At 51.7% G+C, this 25,920-nt stretch overlaps 1 protein-coding gene across 5 annotated transcripts in view; it reads left to right on the forward strand.

Moving 5' to 3' along the window:
• GARNL3 (GTPase activating Rap/RanGAP domain like 3) overlaps nt 1-25,920 on the forward strand; it is a 162,051-nt gene that overhangs the window by 67,490 nt on the left and 68,641 nt on the right. For all 5 annotated transcript variants that reach the window (XR_016225287.1, XM_051854945.3, XM_051854951.3 and 2 more), the window contains 3 exons: nt 6,719-6,793; nt 22,801-22,900; nt 24,878-24,996. Coding sequence is in view for 3 of the 5 variants with exons in the window: in XM_051854945.3 (XP_051710905.3) it covers nt 6,719-6,793; nt 22,801-22,900; nt 24,878-24,996 (294 nt within the window). In the remaining 2 variants the exon portion in view is untranslated. The remainder of the gene's footprint in view (nt 1-6,718; nt 6,794-22,800; nt 22,901-24,877; nt 24,997-25,920) is intronic.

Raw genomic sequence — 25,920 nt, forward strand, 5'->3', positions numbered from 1 at the left:
CTTTTGTGTGATTGCTGGATAGTATTTAGCATGTCATTTGCAGCTGGCTGATTTTGTCTGCTCCAGGTCACCAGGTCTCCTCCTTTCGTATGGACTGGAGCCCACCCATCGGAGCTCTCTGTCTGCCTCCGGGAGGCGTCCAAGCTCCCCTCCCCCAGCTCCACCCCTCAGAAGTGCAGGGCTGCACCCAGCAGATTCTAAGGCAGCTGATGACCAGCGACCACCGGCTCCAGGGTAGGCAGGGCTGCATTTGTAAAGGCCTCTTTTATGGACGCTTCTTCCTGGGGGAGAGGACACCCGCCCAGCGCCTGCAGCTTCGCTGGCCCTGGGGCTCGAGGGCCTCAGCCGGCCGGCCGTGCTCTCTGCTTTCGTCACCTTGTTGAAGGCCCAGCCGCCTTCAACAGGCGGCGCTCTCCCCTGGCTCCCCGTGTCACCGCCGATTCCAGCACCCGGACTCGTTCCATTGATGACGAAACGTGCAGCCGAGAAACGAGCAGAGCCTATTTTATCATAGTTCATTGGAAAAGGGGAAGAGACAGCCATTCCTGCACCTGATGGACCAGGCTGGCCTCTCAGTGAAGCACTGAGGACCCAGTCTGCACTCAGACTGGGGTTTTATGGACATGAGTGTAGGTCCCTGTTTCTGCATCCCACTGCCTCTTCTGCAGAAGTGTGGGTGGAGGGGTTTCAGATGTGGAACTCCCCTGTGCAAACCCCTCCGGACAACGCTGGCCATCAGGGTTCTCATCTACTGGCGGAGCAAACGGCTCGCTCAGTCCAGAGATTAGAACGTCACTTCCCTGGTTCAGTGAATCGAAGGCTCCTTGGGCAGGGGACGACAGACAGGAAGCTGGGTGGGCCCTGCTTCCAGGGCTTGTTTCCTCATTCCTGGCACATAAATTTGTTTTCTTTAAAAACTCTCATTTTCTGCGGCCCCTCTTACGCACATAAGCTAATGTATACCCAGCTGCCTTAACACAGAGGGCGGGATAATTTGTTATCCCTGGGTGCTGTGCCCGAAGGCCTCCTTCACAACGTCGCCATCCATCCTTCTCTGCACTGTCTCCCAGCTGTGTTCTCTGAGATGTCGCTAACCAACTTCCTGTGTCTATCTCAAACTGAAATTCCCGTTTACTCTCTGGGGGGATTTTCTTCTCGGTATCTGGTTTTTGGTTCACTGTGGCCACCGGACTTCAGAATTCTGAGAGCTGATCACAGTTGTTCTGTTTTTGTAGATCCATTTTGCTCCCAAGTCGTTACCATCATTTGAGGTTTTCTAAGATTTCCTTGTGCTTTTGTGGTAGGTCTGTTCCGTAGAACGTTTGCTCTGGTGCTCCATGTCAGGTTCCACAGGTTAAACTAAGAACCTAATGTAAGGCCGCCACAAAACACACCGAACACCAGAGTTAGGGAAAGGGTTCACTGGGGAAGCCTGACAGACCGGAGGGGAGGGGCAAAGAAGGAAAAAGAGAGAGAAGGATGGCCGGCACCGCGGCTCACTAGGCTAATCCTCCGCCTGCAGCGCCGGCACCCCGGGTTCTAGTCCCGGTCGGGGCGCCGGTTCTGTCCTGGTTGCCCCTCTTCCAGTCCAGCTCTCTGCTGTGGCCCGGGAGTGCAGTGGAGGATGGCCCAGGTGCTTGGGCCCTGCACCCCATGGGAGACCAGGAGGAAGCACCTGGCTTCTGGCTTTGGATCGGCGCAGCTCCGGCCATTGCAGCCATTTGGGGGGTGAACCAACAGAAGGAAGACCTTTCTCTCTGTCTCTGTCTCTCTCTCTCACTAACTCTGCCTGTCAAAAAATAAATAAATAAAAAGAGAGAGAGAAGGAGAATGTAAGAGAGAGATCCAGAGAGACAGAGGCAGAGACAGAGACAGACTGGGAGAGAGATCAGGAGCCGCAGAGAGAAAGAGAGCCAGGTGTTCAGGAACAGTTCCTTTTAGAACTTTGCTGGGGGCAGGCAGGGAAGTAGGAGTATCCAATCCCATTAGGGTGGAGGTGAAACTTGGCACCAGTGGTTGGAGCATGAGGTCTAGGGCCAAAGCCTACCATGCAACATGGCGACAGGGGCCAGGGCCTGTGATGGCGTCTGGGGTTAGATGGGGCCACATCATTTTACTAACACCCAGGATCAGTGGTTTTCCTGTGTTCTCTTTTATGGGTTGGATTAGTGCACAAATGCACATCTAGCCAGGCATTCTAAGTGGATGGCAGCTCTGCACTCACCCCGTTCAAGCACAGGACGGGCCCACGGTCTTCAGTGTGACATTTCATGGCCTCTGGTTATCAGTGTTCTGGCCAGTGGGGAGGGGAGAGGAGAAAGGCACCACCCTTCTACAGGCTCGGGTCCCATAAATGCCCCCCAGGACTCTGGCCCCCTTGTAGGCAGAGAGAAGTGTGTCACATGGCTGCCTTGGAGGCGGGATTACCCTGGAGAATGGTGCGAGTCGGTTTTGGTGGCACCTGGAACTCTGCACCACGTAGGACGAATCGGGGAGAGGGCTTCTGGGTTGGGCAGTATTGCACATTTAGATGGATTCTGCTACAGACCCTGTCATTCCTGAACCAAACCTTCCCACAAAGGAAGAGTGTCAGTTTATTTTATTTGAGCCAGAGAGGTCTCCCATCTGCTGGTTCACTCCCTAGATGGCCGCAACAGCCGGAGCTGCGCCGATCCGAAGCCAGGAGCCAGGAGCTTGTTCCTGGCCCATATGGGATGCTGGTGCTGCAGGCAGTGTGGCTTAATGCGCTACACCACAGTGCCGGCCTCTTCTCTGGTTTTAATTGGCTGGGTCAGAGCTGTGGACAGAATGACAGAAAGAGAACTGGTGGAGTCAGCTGAGTCTTAGCTGTGTTGGAAAATGTTTTTCTGTGCTGTTTGCGTGTTCACCCCTGGGTTCACAGGGTCACTGTCTTCTTCACATCAGCCAGTGTGCCAGGCGCCAGCCACCACGGCCGCTGGAGTCAGCTGGAGGGCAGGGGAGGGCAGAGGATCTCCTTCCCAGCCACTGCCCTTCCACCGCCGCCAACCTCAGGCAGGCCCCGGTGTGTGAGGTTGGGGCATTAGTTAGAATCCGTGAGGCTTAAGTCACGATTCACGTTGCCATGCCTTGGCACCTGGTGACTTCGGCTATTTGGCCTGCCCTTCCCTTTGGTCCCTCCTTGTGATAGATCTGGTAGAATCTCTCGGACATTTCTTGCATGAGAGATGAACTTTCTGTGTTTCCAGGGCTGGCACGGGTCTTTCCCCATGGTTAGATCCCTGTGGTCATTTGTGTAGGAATTTGGCCTTCATCTGTTGACACAGTTCTTGTTTATAAATACTTAATGGAAGTCTATACCAAGTCCACTCTGGGGAGGCAGTGGTGAGGAACATAAAAACGTAGTCTCTGCCTTCATAGAGCTTACTGGGGAGTCAGGAGGGTGCCTAGAGAGAGAAGCAGGAATCCGGGACTCACTCCAAGAAAGGAAGTCACACCTGTGAGTGCTCTGGAACCCTAAGGCGGAATCGTTTGCCCAGGCCGTGAGGTCAGGGACGGAATCTCGGAGCAGTGGGGATGTGGGGAAGGTGGGAGGGAGTGCCTTCCAAGCCAGGGAGTCCCAGGTGTGCGTGCCCTCTGATGGGAAGACATGGGGACCTGAGGGGGAACAGTTTTGCAGTTCACCAAAACCACTCGACGGCCAGTGCTGTGTGGAAAGTCTCAAGTGGCCCCTCACCTGCCACCCCGAAAAAAGTATGACTGCCTGTGCCTAGCAGTGCTTGGCATATAGCGGCAGGTGGCAGATCTTCATGTTTTATTTTTAAAGATTTATTTATTTATTTGAAAGGCAGAGTTACAGAGAGGCAGAAGAGAGAGAGAGAGAGATCTTCCATCTGCTAGTTCACTCTCCATATGGCTGCAACGTCCACAGCTGGGCTGATCCGAAGCCAGGAGCCAGGAGCTTCTTCCAGGTCTCCCATGCAGGTGCAGGGGCCCAAGGACTTGGGCCATCTTCCACTGCTTTCCTAGGCCATAGCAGAGAGTTGGATCGGAAGTAGAGCAGCCAGGACTCGAACCGGCGTCCATATGGGATGCTGCAGTGCAATCTCCTCTTTATGTTTTTTGTATCAATGAATGAGTGAGTGAATCACTGTGAGCTCTTCTCATTGGGTCCTAGATGAGGCTTGGTCTTAGGACTCTGTCTACCAACCTCTAGTTAAGGGTGGCAAGTGAGAGGTGTATGTGGCCCCCTCTCTCTCTATGTACCTGTACCAGATGTTAGTAATTGGTCGCAGTACTCTTTTCTTGCCAAGTCCAGATGCTTCTCCTAAAGCCCTTGAGACAGCCTATACCAGTAACCCTCAGCTAGCAGCCCATTTACCGCTCGTCTGTCAGACAGCAGGTAGGAGCCCACAGAGAAGACAGACACTGAGTCCTCTCTGCTTCCTCTGTGTAAACGGCAGTGACCCCAGGAGACCTATATTTACCTTACACTTCAGAATTGACCTCCGTGAAGTTAGAGCATGGTCCACAGGCTCACCCTCATATTCACATCACCTGCAGAGTTCAGGGGTCCTCGGGTCACCCTCAGGCTCCACAGTGTTCTAGAAAGACTCACAGAACCCTCTAAAAGCTCTTGATCTCATTTATGGTTTATTGCAGGGAAAAGGCACAGGTTAGAATCAGCCAAAGGCAGAGACTCGTGGGACAGAGCCCAGGAGATCCAAATACGGAGCTTCTGGTGGTCCTCTCCTGGTAGGGTCACGGGCAGCACCTGATGCCTCCTGGCAATGACGTGTGTGTTGAGAACCAGAGCGCACCTGAGTCGTGCTGTACAGTTTTTAGGAGGGCGTGGTCACGTGGACATGGTTGGCCATCCACGGGGCTGACCTCAGCCTCCAGAGCTAGAGCTGACTCCAGGTGACCCGAAGCCCCCACCATAAATCATGTGTTACTGTGCAGCAGGGTTCCCAGGTCCTAAGTAAACAGGTGCTCACACAGGGCATCCCCCAGGGCGTGGAGGTCTCCTCCCAGGAGCCAGGGGCGAAGGCCAGGGCCCTCTGTGGACAAAGGGAAATTGTGTACTGCACAGCCTCTGTGGGCCATCCTTGGATTACCAGCATTGGGGTGCTCTTACGTCATCAGTAGCTAAACACAGACACAAGTCTTTTGAGAAAGCAGTTTTCAGGTTAAAGGTTAGGTGTGAAAACTGGACCTTATTGCCAACATTCCCCAGAGGACGGTCGGGTAGGGTGGTGGCTAGAGGTGGTGATGGACGTCTGGAGTCAGCTTGCTTTGGCCCCCATCATCACGGTGCTCCCCCACGCTAGCCATTCACGTGACCTTGGCTGCTGACTTCACGTTTCCCCGCTGCGGTTTGCTCCTTCATACGTGAGGAAGCTAACAGTGCCCGCCTTGTGTTGTTCTTATGAGAATTCAACGAGACACTGCCTGTTAGAGGCAGAGGAGTGCACGGCATACAGAAGCACCCCATAAATCCCAGATACTGCTATCACACTTGCCATGGGGAAAAAAAATCACGAATCTTTTAAAAATGATTTTCCTTGGGAAAATCTGTGGACGTTATTTTCCTGAAACCCGTCCATGTATTTCCACACCCGCGTATCTCTTACACACCAGCGGCAGTCTGAGATAACAACCTTCCCTGAGAACTTGTGTCTCTGTCTCACTGTGAGCCTTAAGCTAGAGCCATGAGAAGCGGCCCCGGGGCAAGGTGCTTTAGTGAATCCAGGATGTGGAAACCGTTGGCAGATCTACAAATTGTGGGTGGATTCAAATGTGAAGAAAGAAAGATGTCATTTTCCCAAGTTGCTACCAAGAAATCAAGAAGGGGAGAAGGCGGTAGAAGTTGAGTCGGGAACTTCAGGACCGGTGGTGCCAAGCCCCGGTTTCCTTTCCACGTCTCTCCTCCTAGCACGAGCCCTGGAAGGCCGTCTGTTTGCAAGCCTCGCGTTGCCAGAGCTCCCCTTGCAAGGACTAATTGGCCTTTGGGAAACTATTTAAAACCAGATGAAGCACGCAGGCTTTCTCTGATGTCGGGAGAGCCTTGAGTTCATGCCAGCCACTGATTGTTCTTTGGGCCATCCCGTGAAGGCAGCTGGACTGGGGACTTGGCTCTCAGCTCTGCCATCTGTGAGCCGCCGCCTGCCTGCATGCGATGCATTATGAAGATCCCCTTTCTGGAAAGCATTGCTTTCATGACTTCTAGTATGAGAATGTGTTCAATTTAGATCTGATGCTCCCGTTTCCAGTCTTAAAGATTAGGTGCTCCTTCCTCTCGGGCACCCATAGACTATGGAGCCCAGCTCGGGGGCCTGAGCTCTAAACGGCCTGTTAGCGGGGCCCACGTTGTTAAGCCGCTCGCCATGCTGCCTCAGCTTCCAATCCAGCTTCCTGCCAACGCACCTGGGAAGGCGGTGGATGGTGGCCCAAGTGCTTGGGTCCCTGCCACCCACGTGGGAGACCAGGATGGAGTTCCTGGCTTCTGGCTTTGGCCTGGCCCAGTTCCAGATGTTGTGGGCATTTGGGGACTGAACCAGTGAATAAATAAACTTTTAAAAAATAAGTAAATAGATACAAGGCTTGTTAGCTTGTAGGCTGGGCCCTCTAGCTCATGTTGTCAGATGTTTGGTCGCTTCCTTGTGGATGGCTGCATCCAGGCAGAGGGAGCGTGGCTCCTGGTGGCCCTGCTGCCTCACTGAATGCTTTCTTCTTCCAGCTCATTTCCAGTGACGCCGACGGAGCCATCCAGAGGGCCGGGAGATTCCGGGTGGAGAACGGCTCCTCAGATGAGGTAAGGACACCTGCCCTGTGCCTGTGAGAGTGTGAGCACGTGTGACGCAGCCGTGAGCAGTCGGGGAGCCTCGTGCCCCAGCGGCGCTCTGGAGGGGGTGAACGGAGCCTCCCGGCACTGTGCTGGAAGCCGGCGGGAAAGGGGAAAGGCCGTGACTGTGGCCCGGAGGATGCTGTCCAGGGGGACACACACCCTCTCGAGGTGGACCCCAAGCTGTTCTGCCAGCGATGGAGCAGAGAGAACCTCAGTGTCCTTTGTGAATGGCCCCCCTACGAGCAGCACCAGGGCCAGGAGGGCGAGGCAAGAAAGTTACTGCGACTGAAAAATGCCACCTTCCTCCAGAGAAAACACAGGGAAGAGGCCCTCGCTGTCTACACCTCCTGGCCCCCTGCCCTCTCTCTGGGCCCTCCAAGTCTTCCTTGCTGCAGGCCGCAGGGGCTCACCTTGCTTTCTATCCTCTGTCCTCTTTAGAACTGTCACTGTCTTCCCTGTCCCTTGGGCTCTGCCCCCAAAAGCTCAGGGTACACCATGAGCTCCCCAGGTTTCCCTCCCGTGCTGCTCTTTGGGAAGGTAGCTTGCCCTGTGCCCGAGCACCCCCAGCTGTCTGCACCTCCCTCTCGCCCACTGAACAGTAGAAACTGTGCTGGGTCACTGGCAGGATCCCACGAGCTGAGCTGGTAAAGCTCTTGGTGCGGTGCCTGGCCGGGAGTGAGCGGCCTGTAGCATCAGCAGGTGTGAGCGCTAACGGTCCTGGCTGTTGCTGTTGTCATCACTGCATATCGCCGGCGCTGCCCCCCGACCGCCGCCTAGGGCAGGTTCTTGGGACAGGGCCCTGGGTGGCACTGGGAGGCCCCAGCATTTGGGAGCTCATTGCTCACCTTCACCTTAGGCCTTAGCTCAGCACCCACTCACCCAGACACGATGCCCTCACGTTGCTGTGTCCCGTCTTGGGCTGGGCCCTGAATGCGTGCCCACTCTTCCAGAACCATGGCAGCTGGCCCAGGCAGAAGGAACACCCAGGGAAGCTGGCTCCTGCAGCGTGGAACCAGCCCTCCCCGAGTGGCCCAGCTCCTGAAATGAGGCAGTCATCACCACACCAGGCCCCACCTGTGGCCCAGGAGCCAGGCCAGGAGCAGGAGCCCAGGATTCGTGTTTCCCTGTCAAGCTGCTTTGAGAAGCCAAGTACCAGAGCCCAGAGACAGCTGTGCCTGACGACCTCCTGCAGCAGAACTTGAGCCCAGTCTGAAATAAACAAGCAGCACCGGGCTGTCCTCACCCTTCAGAAACACAGCTCTTGCCCCTCCCAGGGCCAGCGCCTGGAGGAAGTACACACACACACACACACACACCACACACCTGGAGGAAACACACACACACCTCACCCTACAGAAACACAGCTCTGGCCCCTCCCAGGGCCAGCGCCTGGAGGAAGTACACACACACACATACACACACACACACACACACCTGGAGGAAACACACACACACACACCTCACCCTTCAGAAACACAGCTCTGGTCCCTCACAGGGCCAGCGCCTGGAGGAAGTACACACACACACACACACACACACCTGGAGGAAACACACACACACACACCTGGAGGAAACACACACACACACACACACCCCTCACCCTACAGAAACACAGCTCTGGTCCCTCACAGGGCCAGCGCCTGGAGGAAGTACACACACACACACACACGCATACACCTGGAGAAAGCACACACACACACACACACACCTCACCCTACAGAAACACAGCTCTGGCCCCTCCCAGGGCCAGCACCTGGAGGAAGTACACACACACACACACACACACACCTGGAGGAAACACACACACACACCTGGAGGACACACACACACACCTTACCCTTCAGAAACACAGCTCTGGCCCCTCCCAGGGCCAGCACCTGGAGGAAGTACACACACACACCTAGAGGAAACACACACATCTACCTGGAGGAAATAAACACACACACACACACACCTGGAGGACACACACACACACCTTACCCTACAGAAACACAGCTCTGGCCCCTCCCAGGACCAGTGCCAGGAGGAAACACACACACACACACACACACACGCATACACCTGGAGGAAACACACACACACACACACACACCTGGAGAACCTACATACACACACCCTACCTGGAGGAAACACACACACACACCTACCTGGAGGAAACACACACACACACACCCCTGGAGGAAACACACACACACACACACACACACACCTGGAGGAAACACACACGCACACCTGGAGGAAACACACACAGGGAAGGTGCAAACAGAGCCTGCCTGTGGAACCAGACGCAGCAGACACTGCAGTCATCAAGCAGAGCTCCCCTGGCTGTCACCTTGTCCTGCCGAACACTGGGGGCAGGTCCTCAAGTGTCCTGTGCTCCGGCTCTGGAGTCAGACGGCTGGGGTTCCACCCTGGCTCTGCAGCGCCCAGCCGTGTGGCCCCAAGCTCTTCACTTGCCATGCTGGGAGCCATTTGGTGGAATCATTGGCTGCACAGATGGCCATGGTCTGCTGTGTTCAAAACACCGTCCTGTTTCAGATTTCTCCCAGGAAATAGGATGTCACGGGCCAAATATTTTTATAGATTTGGGTTCCACAGAGCTGCTGAGAAGGAGTGCTCGGCTGGAGCCCCCCGGCTGTGTCTGATGTCGGTGGTCTTCAGTTTCAAGCTTCTGGCCAGTGTTACCGCTCAACCCAGTAAAGGGTCATGCGAGCACCTGATGCCGAGAGGGGGAGAACAGAGGCTTCCTCTGGATGAGTTACCGTCCTTAACTCAGTCTAGTGGCCTGCGACTGTTCACACCATGAACAAATTGCATAGCAGTTTCATGATTTGGTTGTCTTTTTATTGTTGAATTATAAATGTTCTTTATTTAGTCTCATTGTATATTTAATTTGCAAAAGTTTTCTCCTGTTCCTTGGATTGTCTTTTCACTCTCTTGACTGTGTCCTTTGAGGCACTGAAATTTTTAAATTTGAGGATGGCCAGTTGGTCTGTATTTGTTGTTGTTGTTGTTGCTTGTGCTTTCATGACTGAAAACACCATTACCTTAATCCAAGATTGCACAGTCACTTCTCACAGTTTACTCTTCCAAACTTCGCTTTTTGTCTTCTTAAACCTTTATTATAGTTCCTCTGTGACTGATATTCCTAATGTATGAGGTTTTCTGTTTGATTTCTTTCCTCCTGGCATCTGCTTGTGGTGTAATGTGTTTCTTCCTGTCTTTTGCTGCCTGATGGTGTGCTGTCTGTTGTTCTTGGAAATTAGTTTTTAGGAACAATGTGAGGCCTAAGATGAGTTGCCCTTTGGAAGGAAGGCTTTATGTTTGCTTACACGAGACCCCTGTAAAGTGAATTCCCAACCTGAAGCCTTTTACACTAACCCGGGGAATACAGGCTGGCGCTGACCTGTGGGCACCGCCCCGCAGAGACCCTCCCCAGGCGGCTCCGCGGCCACACAGAGCCTTCCCTGCCGTCTTGGTGGTGGAGGTGTTTTCTTCAGTTCACTCTTCCTTGAGCAGGTGGCCCTTTGGGATCCCAGCATACCATGGGGTAGTCTCCTGCTGGCCTCCTTCACTGGGGCTAGGGATTGGATTCTTTGCCCCCTGGCCCCATGAGGTCAGCACAACCCTCATTCAGTTTTTGCTAGGGTTGACAAATACCCTCAAGCCAAAAACAAGGGGGGTGGGGGTGGCTTCTGGGTTGCACTTACCTCTTTGGGGTCTCTGCCTCTCAGTTTGGGTTGTGAAGTCCTTACTCTCTGCTAAGTGCTCCAAAACGTCTAAGGAGATGATTTTAATATTTTCCTGGTACTTAGAGTGCTTTTCAGAGGAAGAATGAGTCTGAATACTATAGTGCATCATTGCTACAAAAAAAAAGCATAAGTTGTATCAGGAGTGTCTTTCATGTAATGTGAGGAACCATTCATTCAGTGTGCACTCATAGGGTCATTGCTCGGTGCCACTGGGTACAGGGGTGAATGAGAGCGCTGAGGTCCCTGCCCTTGTGGGCTTAGGAACTGGAAGGGAGAGTGGTCAGTCGTAACCCAAATACATGGGAAGGTTGCACGTGTGGGCGAGTACTGTAGAGAAACAGCGTACCATCGTGCGGAGTGTAACCAGAAGAGGCCACCTTCAGATAAGGTGGTCAGACAAGGTTTCCCAGGGATGTGGCAGGAAGGCCAAGCCTCCAAGCAGTGCTCCTCGGCCTATCTGTGGTGAAGGCCCTGCCTTGATTTCCAGCCTGTTGAAGAACTCCCTGTGACCCACCCTGCCTGACTAGTGTACAGCACCACCTTAGGCCACTCAGCAGGGAATTCAGGAACCCCCAGTTGGGACTGGACTCTTGAACGAGATGAACCACTGAGTGTGTATTCCAATGACGCAGTGAGATCACTTGGCTATAGAACTTGCTAATGCCTTCTCTCCATTCCCGTACACTTGGTCATGGGCTGGTACACAGGTTACCAGTCAGCTCTGTTAGCATGGAGCCTGCCTTGCCGGCCCAGGGTTCGTTAGGCCATTCTCTGTCCAACACATAGACCCACTCAGCAACTTTACCCAGGGTCAGTGGGTCTCTCCCTGCCCAAACATCTCTCTGGTTGTGGGAAACTTGCTACTTTTTGATCAGTTTTCTTCCTTGCTGACACCAACCAGTTCTGACCTGTCGCTCCCCGTCTTCGTGGGGGAACGACACTAAGCCCTGCCTAGGCTTCATATCCGAGTCACGGCACCATTATGTCACTCCCCCTCTTCGTGGAGGAACGACACAGGACCCTGCGCTGTTCTTTCGTCTGCTCGGCCCTCCCCGGGTTTGCTGCTGGTTCTTCCCGGGTTGGCTACTGTCCCTTCCACCTCCGTGGAAGGGCAGTTCCCCCTGGCCACATTCCCCACTTCCGCAGGGGAGCGGCACACCGCCGGCCGGCTCTCTCGGGGGCTGCACAGGTGTTCCCCTTAGATGTTTCTCTTAGATGTTCCTGGTGCATGCCGTCTCTCTCCTCCTTTATAGTCCTCCTCCGCCAATCCTAACTCGGCTGCCCACACGCCGAGTATGCTGCTCTCCAATCAGGAGCAAGTCCTACAGTTTATTGGCTGAACTGGAGGCAGCTGTGCAGAAGCTGTTTTCTTCTCTCCCAGCGCCATATTGTGGGAGAGCAGATGCATAGAATAAGTCTTAATTCCAGTAACAGTATAGTCCGAATTGCTCCACACACTGACCCAACTGATTGTCCTGTAGTTCCACTTGGTTTCAACACCAACTACCTGGAGTTAGCAGCACACTGCCGAGGTTTAAGGACTTGGTCCCACAAGACTGGCCTCACTTCAGAAGGAGCCAGATTCCTGTCTGACTGGGTACAAAATCAGATTCCCACAGCCCTCTTCCTGAGGTCCCCCAACTTGCTAAAATGACTCGCAGAACTCAGAGAAATGGTTTACTTACTGTTAATGGTTTACTCTAAAGGATACAACTCAGGAACGGCCAAATGGAAGAGATGCATAGGGCAAGGCATGGGGTTGGGATGGCACGGAGCTTCCAAACCTTCTCGGGACATGCCAGCTTCAACTTCCCCACAGCTCAACCTGCTCACCAACCTGGGAGAGCCTTCTGGTTTAGGGGTTTCCGGAGATTTCACCAGGTAGGCATGATTAATTACATCGCTGGCCATTGAGAATTGACTCAGTCTCCAGCCCCTCCCCTTTCTCTTGAGGTTGAGAGTAGGGCTGAAAACTCCAGAAGATTCTACCCAAGGCTTCATCTTTTTGGGAGCCCACCCTCATCCTGAAGCTACCTAGGGGTTCTCCCAAGAGTCACCACCTCAGAACAAAGACATTCCTATCACCGTTGTCACCCAGGATACCCCTAGGGTTTGGGGCACTGTACGCCAAGAACCAGGGACAAAGATCAAGTAAATATTTCCCCTCATACCAGATCTCTCAAGCAGTCATTCCTTCGCCTCATTGCTAGAAACTTCTTATTGAACAGTAGGCTGCCTCTGTATTCCATTTGGAGTTGCTACTTCCGTCCTCCATAGCCTGTGGGCCAAGGCTCAGCACTCTTCAGCATGACAGGCCTTCAGGCTCTTGAAGACATCATCAGTTTCCTCCCGAGTCAAGGACTCGGTTCCACCACCTCCGCCCTCAGTGCTGTCCCCTGGATACACAGAGGTCTCCAGTAGAACACGTGGCTCTGGTGGCTGCACACAGCTGCAGGGCAGGTCAGGGCAGGCCCTTCTTCTTCCTTACTGTAGACCCTCCACCTCTTTCTGTGAATCCTGACGCTCACGATGAGCCCACAGTATGCCACCTCCCACCACTCTAGACGTTTCCATGTGTGTAGGCGTCCAGCTGTGAGGCAGCATGAAGGTGTCGCAGAGAACATTTTAGAATCAGACAGCCCCAGCAGCTCCCGCTCAGAGTCTTCGAGCCTCAGTTTCCTGATGGACCAAAAGGTTGACGAAGCCTGCTGTGCAGTGCCTGGCCGTCCCCATCCTGTGCTTGAGCGATTTGTGTTTTGTACCTAAGTGTAGCCTTGTGCATTGTGCACGGTAACTTTGATCTCATTAGTGTGTCCCATAATTGTCAAGAGTTTTTGGTGACATCTTGATTCTGTCACCTGTCCCCTTAGCTAACCCACTGAGCGGCTTTATATTAAGCTTCAAATGTGGTTGTCTTGCCATCTGTGTGCTCATCCAGATTATTAATTAGAATAAGTGTGACCCCCAGGTGGATCCCCAAGGCTCTCCCTTCCAATTCACTTGCATGTATCAATTAGTAGGTGGTGGCACAGAGGGGACAAGCTTCCAGATTTTGCAAATCTGTCTACTTTAGCATGGGGAGAATTCTCTCATACATTGCTGGGGGGTGTGTAAGATAGAATAATCTTTTGGGAGAGCAATTAGCGGTAATTAAAAATGTGTGTAGCATTTGGCCAGCAGTTCTATTACTAGGACGTACATCATAGCATGAGTAAAAATAGGGGGGAAAAAAGGCGAAACAAGAAACAGCCTCAGTTTCTAAGAGTGAGGAATGATATTACTCCTCTAGGGTACATCAAAATGTGAAATGTGTAGTAACTTCTAGAACGGATGAGGCAGAGGTGTATGTACCACCACAGAGAAATGTTTCAGGTCCAGTGTGAGACACAAAAGCAAGTGCCACGAGGATTTGTGTAATGTCGTCCCTGTTTGTTAGTATGCAGGAAAATTTGCAGAGACAGAGAACTTAATGGAAATCCCTCCTGCTTAGAGAGGGAAATGAGGGAAGAAGTTGGAGGTTCTCCGCTGGGCACTGCATGCTACTCTACAACATCTGCACTCAAAGAAGTGTTTAACTTTTCAAAAAAGAATCTGTGTAGTCGTTAAGAACAAAGTGAATCTATAGGTACTGACCCAAAGTAGTCACAAGGTGTTTTCTTTAGCGGAAAAAAACAAGTGTCAATGTAATACCAACATGACTATCCCATTTATGAAAACATTATGTGTGTGTATACACATGCATATATAAACAGAGAGAGAATCTATATGTATGTTAATGTGTGGTATGTGTGTATATGTATAAAGTAAGCACATCTTTGCTGACGCATATAAAAGATCTGACACTAGCCAAATGGATCCAGTAGCATGACTATTACAGGGGGAAGAAGCGGACTGGGGCATGGACGATGGGAGAGAAAGATACTTTAATTTTTTTGAGTGGCTTCACTTTTTTACAACCAGCTTATATTTGTGTTTACATTTGTAATCCAAAGCTTTGTGGTTTATTTGTTTAATCTATCTTTCCTGCTGCCTGCTTTATCTCAGCAGTGTAACCTGGAAACCAACGTGAAATCAATTAAACACATCCCTCCTTACTGAACTCACTCTGAGACACTCAGTGAAGCCAGGGGCAGCACCTAAACCTGTGCGCTCGTCTGTAGTCTGAGCGTCCGCATTGCGTGGCTTCCCTCTTGTCAAATATTTGAGAACATTCAAGTAAAATCAGGATGTTATACGTGCATTCCTAGCTAAAATTCTCCTCAGAATACCCCAGCCTGACTCAGCCTTCCTCCTTCATAGCCTACAGGTACAAATGAAGTAGGAGCAGGCCACCTACAAGCTAGGTGTAGCCTAGCGGTTAAGATGCCCGCATCCCATGTTGGAGAACCCGGGTTCAATACCTGGCTCCAACTCCTGATTTCACCTTCCTGCCACCCACATGTGATAGATACCTGGACTGAGTTCCAGGCTGGGATTAGAGTCCCACTTCCCAGCTTCCACCCTGCCCAGTTCCAGCCATTGTAGGTATTTGGGGAGTGGACCAGCAAATGGAAACTCTCTGTCCCTTTCTCTGTCTCTGTCTGCCCCCCCAACAAATGAATAAATAAATAAGTTTTTAAAAAGCAATGGAGGCAGCCGGAAGCTTTAGTGGGCTTTGGAATTTGATGCACAAATGCTTCAGGAGTTCTCCGTCTCAGCACTCACCACACGTGTGGACAAGGGCAGCGTGCATGTCCGCAGCACGGGGACAGTTCAAGTCCATTACCCACCCCCAGCATACCTTCTGGCCAATGTTGATTTAAAAGGGCGTGAAATAAGTGTGGGTGCTTGCAATGATAAACTTCAGTTATCTGGGAAACGGACCCATCAGAATATATCCTCCTAGTTTTCCTGTTGATGTCAAATGCGCAACATGTCCCCGTTTCATTATCACCCTAAATTGTCATAGATGCAGTTGCTGTTTAAATGGCTCTGAAGTCCTTTGTAAAGCAGATCATACTTAAAGCAGCCAGGCTTTATTGCAAATTAAAGCATGATTAGGTACCGATATACTCACTCCAGAACAGTGAAATAAAAAGGACTGAAATGCTGAGTTTTGTCAGAGGTTGTGGGCCAGCTAGAATTCTCATCTGTGTTGCTAGTAGGCAGCCTCTTCAGGAAACTGTCAGTGTCTACGAAAGCTGAACGTGTGCATCTGCGGTGTCCCAGGATGTGACCCAACAGAAAGGAGGGCTGTGTGTGACAAAAGACCAACCCAGGCCGGCGCTGTGGCTCACTAGGCTAATCCTCCGCCTTGCGGTGCCGGCACACCGGGTTCTAGTCCCGGTTGCCCCTCTTCCAGTCCAGCTCTCTGCTGTGGCCCGGGAAGGCAGTGGAGGATGGCCCAAGTGCTTGGGCCCTGCACCTGCATGGGAGACCGGAAGGAAGCTCTTGGCTCCTGGCTTCGAATCAGCGCAGCGCGCCGGCCGTAGCAGCCATTTGGGGGGTGAACCAATGGAAGGAAGACTTTTCTCTCTGTCTCTCTCTCTCACTGTCTTACTCTGCCTGTTTTTTTTTAAAAAAAATAGAGTTATCAAAATGACTTCTAAGCCTAATTCATAATGTAGTAATATATATATGCTTAATTTAATACATTAAATAACCAGCCCAGTAGCGAGTCTCACAGCTCCATATAATTCTGAGTGGAGAACATGAACTATCTGGAGATGTCGCCAGTCACTGGACAAGTTTTGAAAATGTCTGTGATCTTTCTCTTCTTTTTCTTCTTTGTATGTATGGGGGTGTGGCATGGTTACCAGGACTACTTGTTTTACTGTGGTTTTTCACGTGTATTCATCGTGGAATGAAATACTGAACTTTAGCCAGAGAGAAAAAGACATTTGTGCCCATCCACATTGCTGATCCCTTCTTCTGCTCCCGATTCTGTTAATACCTTGGTCAAGAGCACTGGTTCTGGAAGTCCAGTGGCCATCAGAAGCAGCTGGATGCTTGTTAAAATGCAGAGTCTGGGAGTCCGTTGCGGCATAGAGTGTAAAGCTGCCGCCTGTGACACCGGCATCTCACCTGGGCACAGATTCTTGTCATGGCTGCTCCACTTCCAGTCCAGCTCCTGCTGGTGGCCTGGGAAAAGCAGCAGAGGATGGCCCAAGTGTGTAGGCCCTGCACCCACGTGGGAGACTTGGATGAAGCTCCTGACTCCTGGCTTCAGCCTGGATAGTGCTGGCCATTCTGGCTACCTGGGGAGTGAACCAGGAGATGGAAGGTCTCTCTTTCTCCATCTCTCTTTCTCTTTCATATTCTCTCTCTCTCTCTCCCGTCTTTCCCTCTCTCCCCCTCTTCCTCTCTCTGGAACTCTTTCAAGTAAATAAATACATCTTTAAAGAAAGTACAGATTCGAGATCCCACCGCCGGAGGTCCTGGGGAGGAGCTCTGTCATGGGTCCAGGACTGTGTGTTTCAACAAATTTGAGAAGCACTGAGCGAGGGTCTGGCTCTGCCCGCTGAAGTGGGCCTGTCTGTGCTTTGCAAGTCTTTGAGGCCAGGGACTTCCATGTGCTGGTAACATAAGAGCTTCCCCTGCAGGCTCTGTGGAAGCTTTCTAAGACCCAGTGCCTTGGAACTATAGCAGCAACAACCATGGAGTCTGATGCAAAGTCCAGCTTCCTGGGTGGACTCTGCCCGTGTGTGGCCAGCTGGTGCCTGAGACTGGCTGATGGACCTCAGGGTCAAGCCAGAGCTGCCCGGTGTCCTGGACCAGGAGTACTGCTGGGGGCTCATGGTTATCAAATGAATGACTGTTGATAACAGATCACGCAGAAATCCTGTAAGGAACAAAATCCTGGTATTTGCTCCTCTGGAGTCCCAGCAGAAGGTCACAGCTCAGAGGCAACACCTGGGACACGTGATAAAAGTCACCATCCCGGCCAGCGCCGCGGCTCACTAGGCTAATCCTCCGCCTTACGGCGCCGGCACACCGGGTTCTAGTCCCGGTCGGGGCGCCGGATTCTGTCCCGGTTGCCCCTCTTCCAGGCCAGCCCTCTGCTGTGGCCCAAGAGTGCAGTGGAGGATGGCCCAAGTGCTTGGGCCCTGCACCCCATGGGAGACCAGGATAAGTACCTGGCTCCTGCCATCGGATCAGCGTGGTGCGCCGGCCGCAGCGCGCCAGCTGCGGCGGCCATTGGAGGGTGAACCAACGGCAAAGGAAGACCTTTCTCTCTGTCTCTCTCTCTCACTGTCCACTCTGCCTGCCCAAAAAAAAAAAAAATTGATAAAACTGTGTGGGCATTGTGCTAATGCAATAAAACGTTCATATTCTTGGGGGATACATGTTAAAGTATTTAGGGAGAAAGGCTTATTATTTATGCATCTGAGTATTAAATGGTTCAGAAAAATTCTCTGTGTGTGTGTGTGTGTGCATGTGTGTAGGAAGGGAATGAACAAACAAGCAAATAAGCCGGGGGGTAAAACAGTAATAGCAGGTGAATCTGGTAAAAGATATACAGATGCTCCCTGCGCTGTTCTAGTTCCTTAAGATTCATTATTTATTTGAGATACAGAGTTACAGAGAGAGGGAGAGACAGACAGACAGACAGAGGTCTTCCATCTGCTGGTTCACTCCCCAAGTGGCCACAACAGCCAGAGCTGGGTTGATCTGACCAGGAGCCAGGAGCTTCTTCTGGGTCTCCCATGCAGGTACAGGGGCCCAAGCACTTGGGCCATCCTCCACTGCTTTCCCGGGCCATTAGCAGGGAGCTGGATCTGAAGAAGAGCAGCCGGAACTTGAACCGGCGCCCCTATCGGATGCCAGCATCGCGGGTGGAGGCTTAGCCTACTGTACCACAGCACCAGCCCCCTGCACTGTTCTTATTGCAGCTTTTCTTCAGTTAACTGTAGACTTGTTAAAATTTTTTATTTATTTATTTGAAAGGCAGAGTTAGAGAGAGGGAGGGAGGGAGAGAGAGAGAGAGAAAGAGAGATCTTCCATTCTCTGGTTCACTCCCCAGTTGGCTGCAACAGCTGGAGCTGGGCCGATCCAAAGCCAGGAGCCAGGAGCCTCCTCTGGGTCTCCCACGTGGGTGCAGGGGCCCAAGCACTTGGACCATCTTCCGCTGCCTTTGCCCTGCATTAGCAGGGAGCTGGACCGGAAGTGGAGCAGCCGGGACTCGAACTGTGCCCTTATGAGATGTCAGCGTTGCAGACGGTGGCTTAACTCATTGCAGCACAGTGCCAGCGTCTTTTGCAGCTTTTATGTGCTCATAAATTTAAAATTACTTCTAAATAAAAACTTACACATATGTAGCAATATTAGTGTTTAAGATTTGAAGAAAAACTGATAAAAACACCAAAATAAGAAGAAACTTTAAGCTATGTTTTTACTCCTGGAGAGGTTGAAAAGGCAGGACATAAAAAAGGAGACAGAAGATGGTGTGATGGTTCAGATATAGAAAGGAAAGAGAAAACCCCTCTGGAAATGGAACTGGCTTCTGTCCCGGCTCCCCAGCTCCCCAGCTTGTGGTCTCAGGCGAATTGTTAGTCTTTAAGCTTCACTTTCCTCATCCGAAAGAAAAGGGCTAAAATAGAATCTGTCTCATCGAGCTGGCGGGGTGGCTCTGCAGGAAACGCGTGGACAGAGCTGAGCCTGGTGCCTTGGCGTTCAGCGCTCTTAGCAGAACAACGACAAACACGGAAACCACCCTAGTTCACTTCATAAGGTGACGTGACCCAGAAACACGTGCAGAGAAGCCTGCCCGTCCATCTCACTAGCAAAGGGCACAGAGAAATCATTTTTAAAATCCAGCAGCGATTAAAAGGATACTAGGGCCAGGACTGCGGCGCAGAGGGCTGAGCCACTGCCTACAATGCTGGCATTCCACAGGCGCACTGGTTCAGATCCCAGCTGCTCCACTTCCAATCCAGCTCTCTACTAATGCACCTGGGAAAGCAGCACAAGATGGCCCAAGAGCTTGGGCCCCTGCACTCACATGGGAGACCCAGATGGAATTCCAGACTCCTGCCTTCGGCCTGGCCCAGTCTTGGCCACTGCAGCCATTTGGGGAGTGAAAGTGTGGATGGACTCTCTCTCTCTCCCCCTCTCTCTCCCCTCCCCCTTCCCCATAACTCTGCCTTTCAAGTAAACAGAATAAAACTTTAAAAAAATACCATGCCATGATGCAGTGGTAGGGTGCATTCCAGACAGCTAAGAGCCCGTCATCGTCAGAAGAGCTGTTCCTATAGTTCTGTACGTTTCTACGGTTCCCCCAACCCCGCTTTACCTAGTCTCTCAGTAGTCCTCCCCCCACTCCACACCCCCCCCCAAAAAAAAAAAAAAAGCATTCAACAACCTTCAATATTCTTCCTGGGAAAAGCCTCTTTGTAAAGTCACAATAAGAGAAAACTTCCTCAACACGATAAGGAAGCTGACCACGAATACCTTGATAAGTCGCAAGACGTCTATCACAATCCAAAAGTGTGTTCCGGTCGTCTGTCTTGCGCACTTGGCACAGGGCAGATGCCAGCAGCGCCTGAACACAGTGGCACCCAGTCTCTCAGAGAATCCGACATCCATCCAGCAGTCTCCTCCCAGGCCGTGGGAGAGTCGGACGTTTGCTATGAAGTCAGATGTCACAGAGGTAGGAGAAGATAATGTTTAATTAGTACTGGATTAACAGAGAAGCTGTTTGGAGATCCTTGATCCTCATCTCATGGCACACTTCAAAGGAAGTGTTGGATAGCCTTGAGAGTGGAATATAAAAGTTGAGTCACAAACCATCTAGAAAAAGAGGTCGACAGTCCGGTTAATACTGGTATGAAAAGGCTTTTAATATAATGGTACTAAAGATAGGAACCATAAAAGGGAAAAATTCAAGAAATTTGCTTACATGCACATTTTAAAATATCTGTGTGGCCCAAAATACCATTAACCACATTTAGAAGTAAGAATTTATTTAGGATAAATTATTTGCAGTCTGCTTCATAAGTAATTTGTGAAGAAAAAAGAATAATTGAACAACTAGCAAAGGACTCCAACAGGTAAGCCAAAAAAGAATTGTAAATGACCAATAAAAATATGAATAAAATATTCCAGGCTGGCGCTGTGGCTCAATAGGCTAATCCTCCGCCTTGCAGCGCCGGCACACCGGGTTCTAGTCCCGGTCGGGGCACCGGATTCTGTCCCGGTTGCCCCTCTTCCAGGCCAGCTCTCTGCTGTGGCCAGGGAGTGCAGTGGAGGATGACCCAAGTGCTTGGGCCCTGCACCCCATGGGAGACCAGGAGAAGCACCTGGCTCCTGCCTTCGGATCAGCGCGGTGCACCGGCCGCAGTGCGCCAGCCATGGCGGCCATTGGAGGGTGAACCAACGGCAAAAGGAAGACCTTTCTCTCTGTCTCTCTCTCTCACTACCCATTCTGTCTGTCAAAAAAAAAAAAAGAAAAAAAAAAGAATCGGGGGTGGGCATTTAGTCCAGCAGTTAAGCTGCCTGCATCCTATATTAGTGTCCCTGGGTTCTGTTCCCAGCTCCTGACTCCAGCTTCTTGCTATGCAAACCCTGAGAGGCGGCAGTGACGGCTCAGTTGGGTGCCATCTAACGGGCGACCTGGGTTGAAGTACAGGCTACAGGCTACAGGCTCCAGCTTCAGCCCTAGTTGGGAGCTGTGACAAGCACTTGGGGAGTGAGCCTGCAAAAGGGATCTCTCTCTCTTCCCTCCTTTTTTTTTTTTTTTTTTTTTTTTTTTTTGACAGGCAGAGTGGACAGTGAGAGAGAGAGACAGAGAGAAAGGGGTTCACCCTCCAATGGCCACCACAGCTGGCGTGCTGCGGCCGGCGCACCGCGCTGATCCAATGGCAGGAGCCAGGAGCCAGGTGCTTTTCCTGGTCTCCCGTGGGGTGCAGGGCCCAAGCACCTGGGCCATCCTCCACTGCACTCCCGGGCCACAGCAGAGGGCTGGCCTGGAAGAGGGGCAACCGGGACAGAATCCGGCGCCCCAACCGGGACTAGAACCCGGTGTGCCGGCGCCTCAAGGCGGAGGATTAGCCTAGTGAGCTGCGGCGCCGGCCCATCTTCCCTCCTTTCTTCCTCTCTCCTTCCCCTTTCTCTTCTTTCTCTGAATCTCTAAATAAATATATTTTTAAAACAACAAATAATTAGACTATAAGTATGCAAACACAGAATTAGAAGATGTTGGTCACAACTTCATTTACAATAATAAAATATTAGAAGCATTCCAATTGTCCAGTAATTATGTCCGTATAAGAAAATAATGTAGAGCCACTAACATTAGTATTACAGAAGTAGACATTTGGTGCAACAGTTAAGACGCCACTTGGGACTCCAGCACCCCGTGTCAGAGTGCATGGGTTTGAGGCCCACCTCCTCCTCTGACTACAGCTTCTGCTGAGGCACACCCTGAGATGAGTGGCCAAGTACTTGGGCCTGCCACTCACATGGGAGACCCAGAGGGAGTCTAGGCCCTGGCTCTTCCTGGCCCAGCCCTGGATTTTGCAGGTATTTCGGGAGTGAGCCCGCAGATGGAAGGGCTCTCTGTCTGTCACTGTGTGTCTCTGTCTTTCAAATAAATTTTTAAAAAATTAGTTAATTAATTTAAGGTTAGTATTGAAGAAGCAAATTTATTGCTATGGAAAAATACTAAGTGGGAAAGTGATCCGTGAAACTGTGTGTGCAGTAAGATTCCGTTTTGGTAACCAAGATACAAAGGTGCATGCATAGGGAAAAATTAGAAAAGAAGCCATACCAGAGCATGAATGATGATTTCTTTGGATAAAAGGTTCCAGTAATTTATGTTCGTCCATATTTTTCACATTAGTTGGGTGATTTTTATGACACTTTTATTCAAATTCTGGGAAGCCCAGAAGTAAGATGCCGCCAAGATGTATTCTAGGCCTAGAAAAGAGAGCACATAAAAGAGGTACCTCTAGGGGGCGCCAACTCCAAGACCCGTGAAAACTTGAATGGGACCTGATCCTTGTCATGAAGAGCCAAGCTCGCTGATGCCTGGGTTCTTTCTCCTACGGCCAGTGTCCGAAATGCTTGAATGCTTGCGGGGTGTGAATTCAGGCTGTGTCTTCTCAGATGACAGCGAGTGGTCATGGCTGTTGGGTAGACGCTGTTAATGGTGATTGTTTCTGGCTCTTTATCCTCTGGTTCTTGGCCAGAGTCTGGTTCACTTTCTGGATAAGCCTCTTACGGCACAACTCTGTACCGTTACAGAATGCGACGGCACTGCCAGGCACTTGGCGAAGAACGGACGTGCACTTGGAGAACCCAGAATACCACACCAGATGGTATTTCAAGTATTTTTTAGGACAAGGTAATTATGCCACTGTGGTGATCGGGAAGAAAGGATATTCAAAATGAGAATGGGTGTGGGTGTAATTCCTGGTGCCCTGGATAAGTGGAACCCACCCGTGGAGGGACAGCATCAGGGCGTTTCACTCAGCGTCCACAGTCAGCTCTGTAAATTCAGCGGTTGAAGTCAGAGTCGTGGCCCAAGACTTTTCTTGTTTTGGTTGGGTGGGCTGGGTTTTTGGTTTGGTGTGTTTTTGTTTTGTTTTTGTTTTGTTTTTGTTTTTTTTTTACTCTTTTTTTTTGGGGGGGGGAATCCCTGGGAAAGTAGAAGAGATTAGTAGATAATGAGTGATTTGTGAAATAAATAAAATTTTCAGGGGGTTGGGAGAAACACCTTTACACTTAGCAAGGCAAGCAGCCTGCCTGCTGTGGGTTTTGTGACTCAGTTCCAGGGCGTGAGAGACAGAGCTGGTGTCCTGAGCGAGGCGCTAGGCTCCGGCATCGTCCATTCACCAGTGACGCGTGTTTGTTATCACCAGGCGATATGCAGAGCAGTGGGGGTGCAGGTAAAGGAGGTCGGAACGCCTGCCCTCGTGGAGCCCATAGCGCGGCTTTCTTCCTGCTTCCGCTGTTACTGATCATTGGGCCTCACTCTAGTTCCTCTCCAGTTCTCCGGGTGTGAGTTTCCCATGTGTGAAGTGAGGGCATTGCTAGTAGCTACCCAGCAGGTCTGAGCAGAAGTTTCAATCTGATGTGCAGGAGTGAAACTAAGCCTGGCACCTGGCACAAAGCACAAGGTCAACCATGAACAGCTGTGCACATTTAAAGGGAACCGCTCACGTGGAAATACATGGCAAGGCGGAAGGTGGGAGTGTGGTTAATGACAGAAGACGTTAGGAACGGAGGTTAAAAATGAGGTAGAGAAACTGCGTCTCAGGCCAATGCATTCGTTTGCAGCGGATGTGATGATGGAGCATGAAAGGAGAGCGCTAACCTAAATGATATCTTTCAAAAAACCTGATCCTGGGGCAGGCGCTTGGCGTGGCAGCTAAGATGCCGCGTGGACGGTCGCCGTACCGGAGCACCTGGGTTCAGTGACCCGCGCTGCTCCCACTCCGGCTTCCTGTTAGCGTGGTGATGACTCAGCTGGTTGGGTGGCTGCCATCCAGGTGGGAGACCTGGAGTGAGTTCCTGGCTTCTGGCTTTGGTCTAGCCCAGCCTCCCTTTTGCAGGAAACCAGTGCCTGGGAGATCTCTCTCTCTCTCTCTCTCTCTCTCTCTCTCTCTCTCTCATGGGTGTGTATGTGTGCACACTTCTCTTGCCTTTTAAATAAATATTTTTTAAAAACTTCTACATTATTCTAAGTTCATATCGATTTGATCAGGCAGAATTTATTCAGGCGGGTGGGAAATGTAGAAGCATTTATAAAGAAAGAAACCAGCAGGAATGCTGTCATCTTCCCAGATACAGACAAGCATTGTGCCCAGAGCAGTTAAGACGACAGAAAAACAGTACCGCAAGTTACAAGTAGCAGGAAGCCCGCCTCACACTGGCTTAGGCAGTAAGGGGCAGAACAAGAAACCCAGAGGGAGCAGGCTCAGGGTTGGTGGGTTCAGAGGCTCCGTGATGCCCTCTTTCTGCCTCCCCAGCCTTGGTGTGGCACCCTTGGCCCTCAGGCTGACCCTCCTCCAGGTCCCAAGCTGGATGCAGCTGTCCTGGCGTCACTTGCAGCCACCACCACAGCCGGAGGAAGCAGAGTAGCTTTAGGTGTGAGAAGGCCCTTCCAGAAGCCCCTGGCAGCTTTCCCGTCTTGTTTAACTGTCCGGCAAGGGACCAGATGTCGGCAGTCTCTGACGGGGGAGTGCATGATCAGCAGAGGGGGATCAGGTTCTGCCCTGAGCTGGGCTAGAGGGCTGGACACCTTCTGCGGCATCCGCTGCAGCCCGTGCCCCGGAGACCGTGCCACGTGCTCGCTGTTCCAAGCCTCTTTCTTTTCCAGTCCATCAGAACTACATCGGGAACGACGCAGAGAAGAGCCCCTTCTTCTTGTCTGTGACCCTCTCCGACCAGAACAATCAGCGCGTCCCTCAGTACCGGGCAATTCTTTGGAGGAAAACGGTGAGTACCTAACCTCCACCGCCAATCCAGAGGTGAATTCGCAGGGCGGCCCGAGTGGCTCAGGGAAGCCTTTTTCCAGCGGCCCTTTGAGTTTGGCTGCTCCAGGATTCCACCGTCCAGAGATGGGAGCTACGCGCCCTGAGCTTGCAGCAGCTTCTCCCCTGCGTGCCGCTAACCAGATGTAGCCACTGCCTCCCTCCTGGCCGCCGGGAAGACAGCGCTGTAGTCACGGAGGGTCTCAGTGCGCGCACCTCCGTGGTCTCCCAGGCCGAGGTGATGATGAGCAGGCTCATGTCCACCCACAAGAAGCAAACCTAGTGCAGGGATGCCGTCACACCACGTGGGGACCGCCCACGTGGCCCTGTCTCGGGAGCCACTCCGTCAGCCACCGCCTCAGCTGTGGTTGAGGTTTAGCCCCTTTCGTCAGTCTTTCTGGGCAGAAAAACAGTTCAGGACTTGACGTGACAACGGCGCCCTGCTTGCGGGCTCTGAGCTCTTACGGGGGAGCGGGGAGCCGAAAGCTGCTCTTTCAACTCAAAGACGCAGGTCTGTCTGCAGCCCGGGACGGCTTCCTTACGCTATGTCTTCCTTTTTCTCCTGTGTTCTCAATTCTTTTTCTAGGAATTCTTGACTTTGGATCTTTCTCACTTTCCCCATTTTTCTCTTCTCCTGGTATTTCTTTTACGGGAGAGTTTTCTGAGACAGTGCAGCGCACTGGAAAGAACTGAGGGTTTGGGGCAAGCAAGTCAGAGCCAATGACAGACTCCTGTTACATGAATCTAAGGAGGCTGCCTGTGTCCTCTGAGCCTGCGTTTTCATCTTTGTAATGAGGGGAAAGCCCGGCCGGCGCTGTGGCTCACTAGGCTAATCCTCTGCCTTGCGGCGCTGGCACCCCAGGTTCTAGTCCCGGTCAGGGCACCGGAT

Source organism: Oryctolagus cuniculus, chromosome 1 (genome assembly GCF_051225735.1).
Source record: "Oryctolagus cuniculus isolate XC-2025 breed Fujian yellow rabbit chromosome 1, ASM5122573v1, whole genome shotgun sequence".
Classification (NCBI taxonomy): domain Eukaryota; kingdom Metazoa; phylum Chordata; class Mammalia; order Lagomorpha; family Leporidae; genus Oryctolagus; species Oryctolagus cuniculus.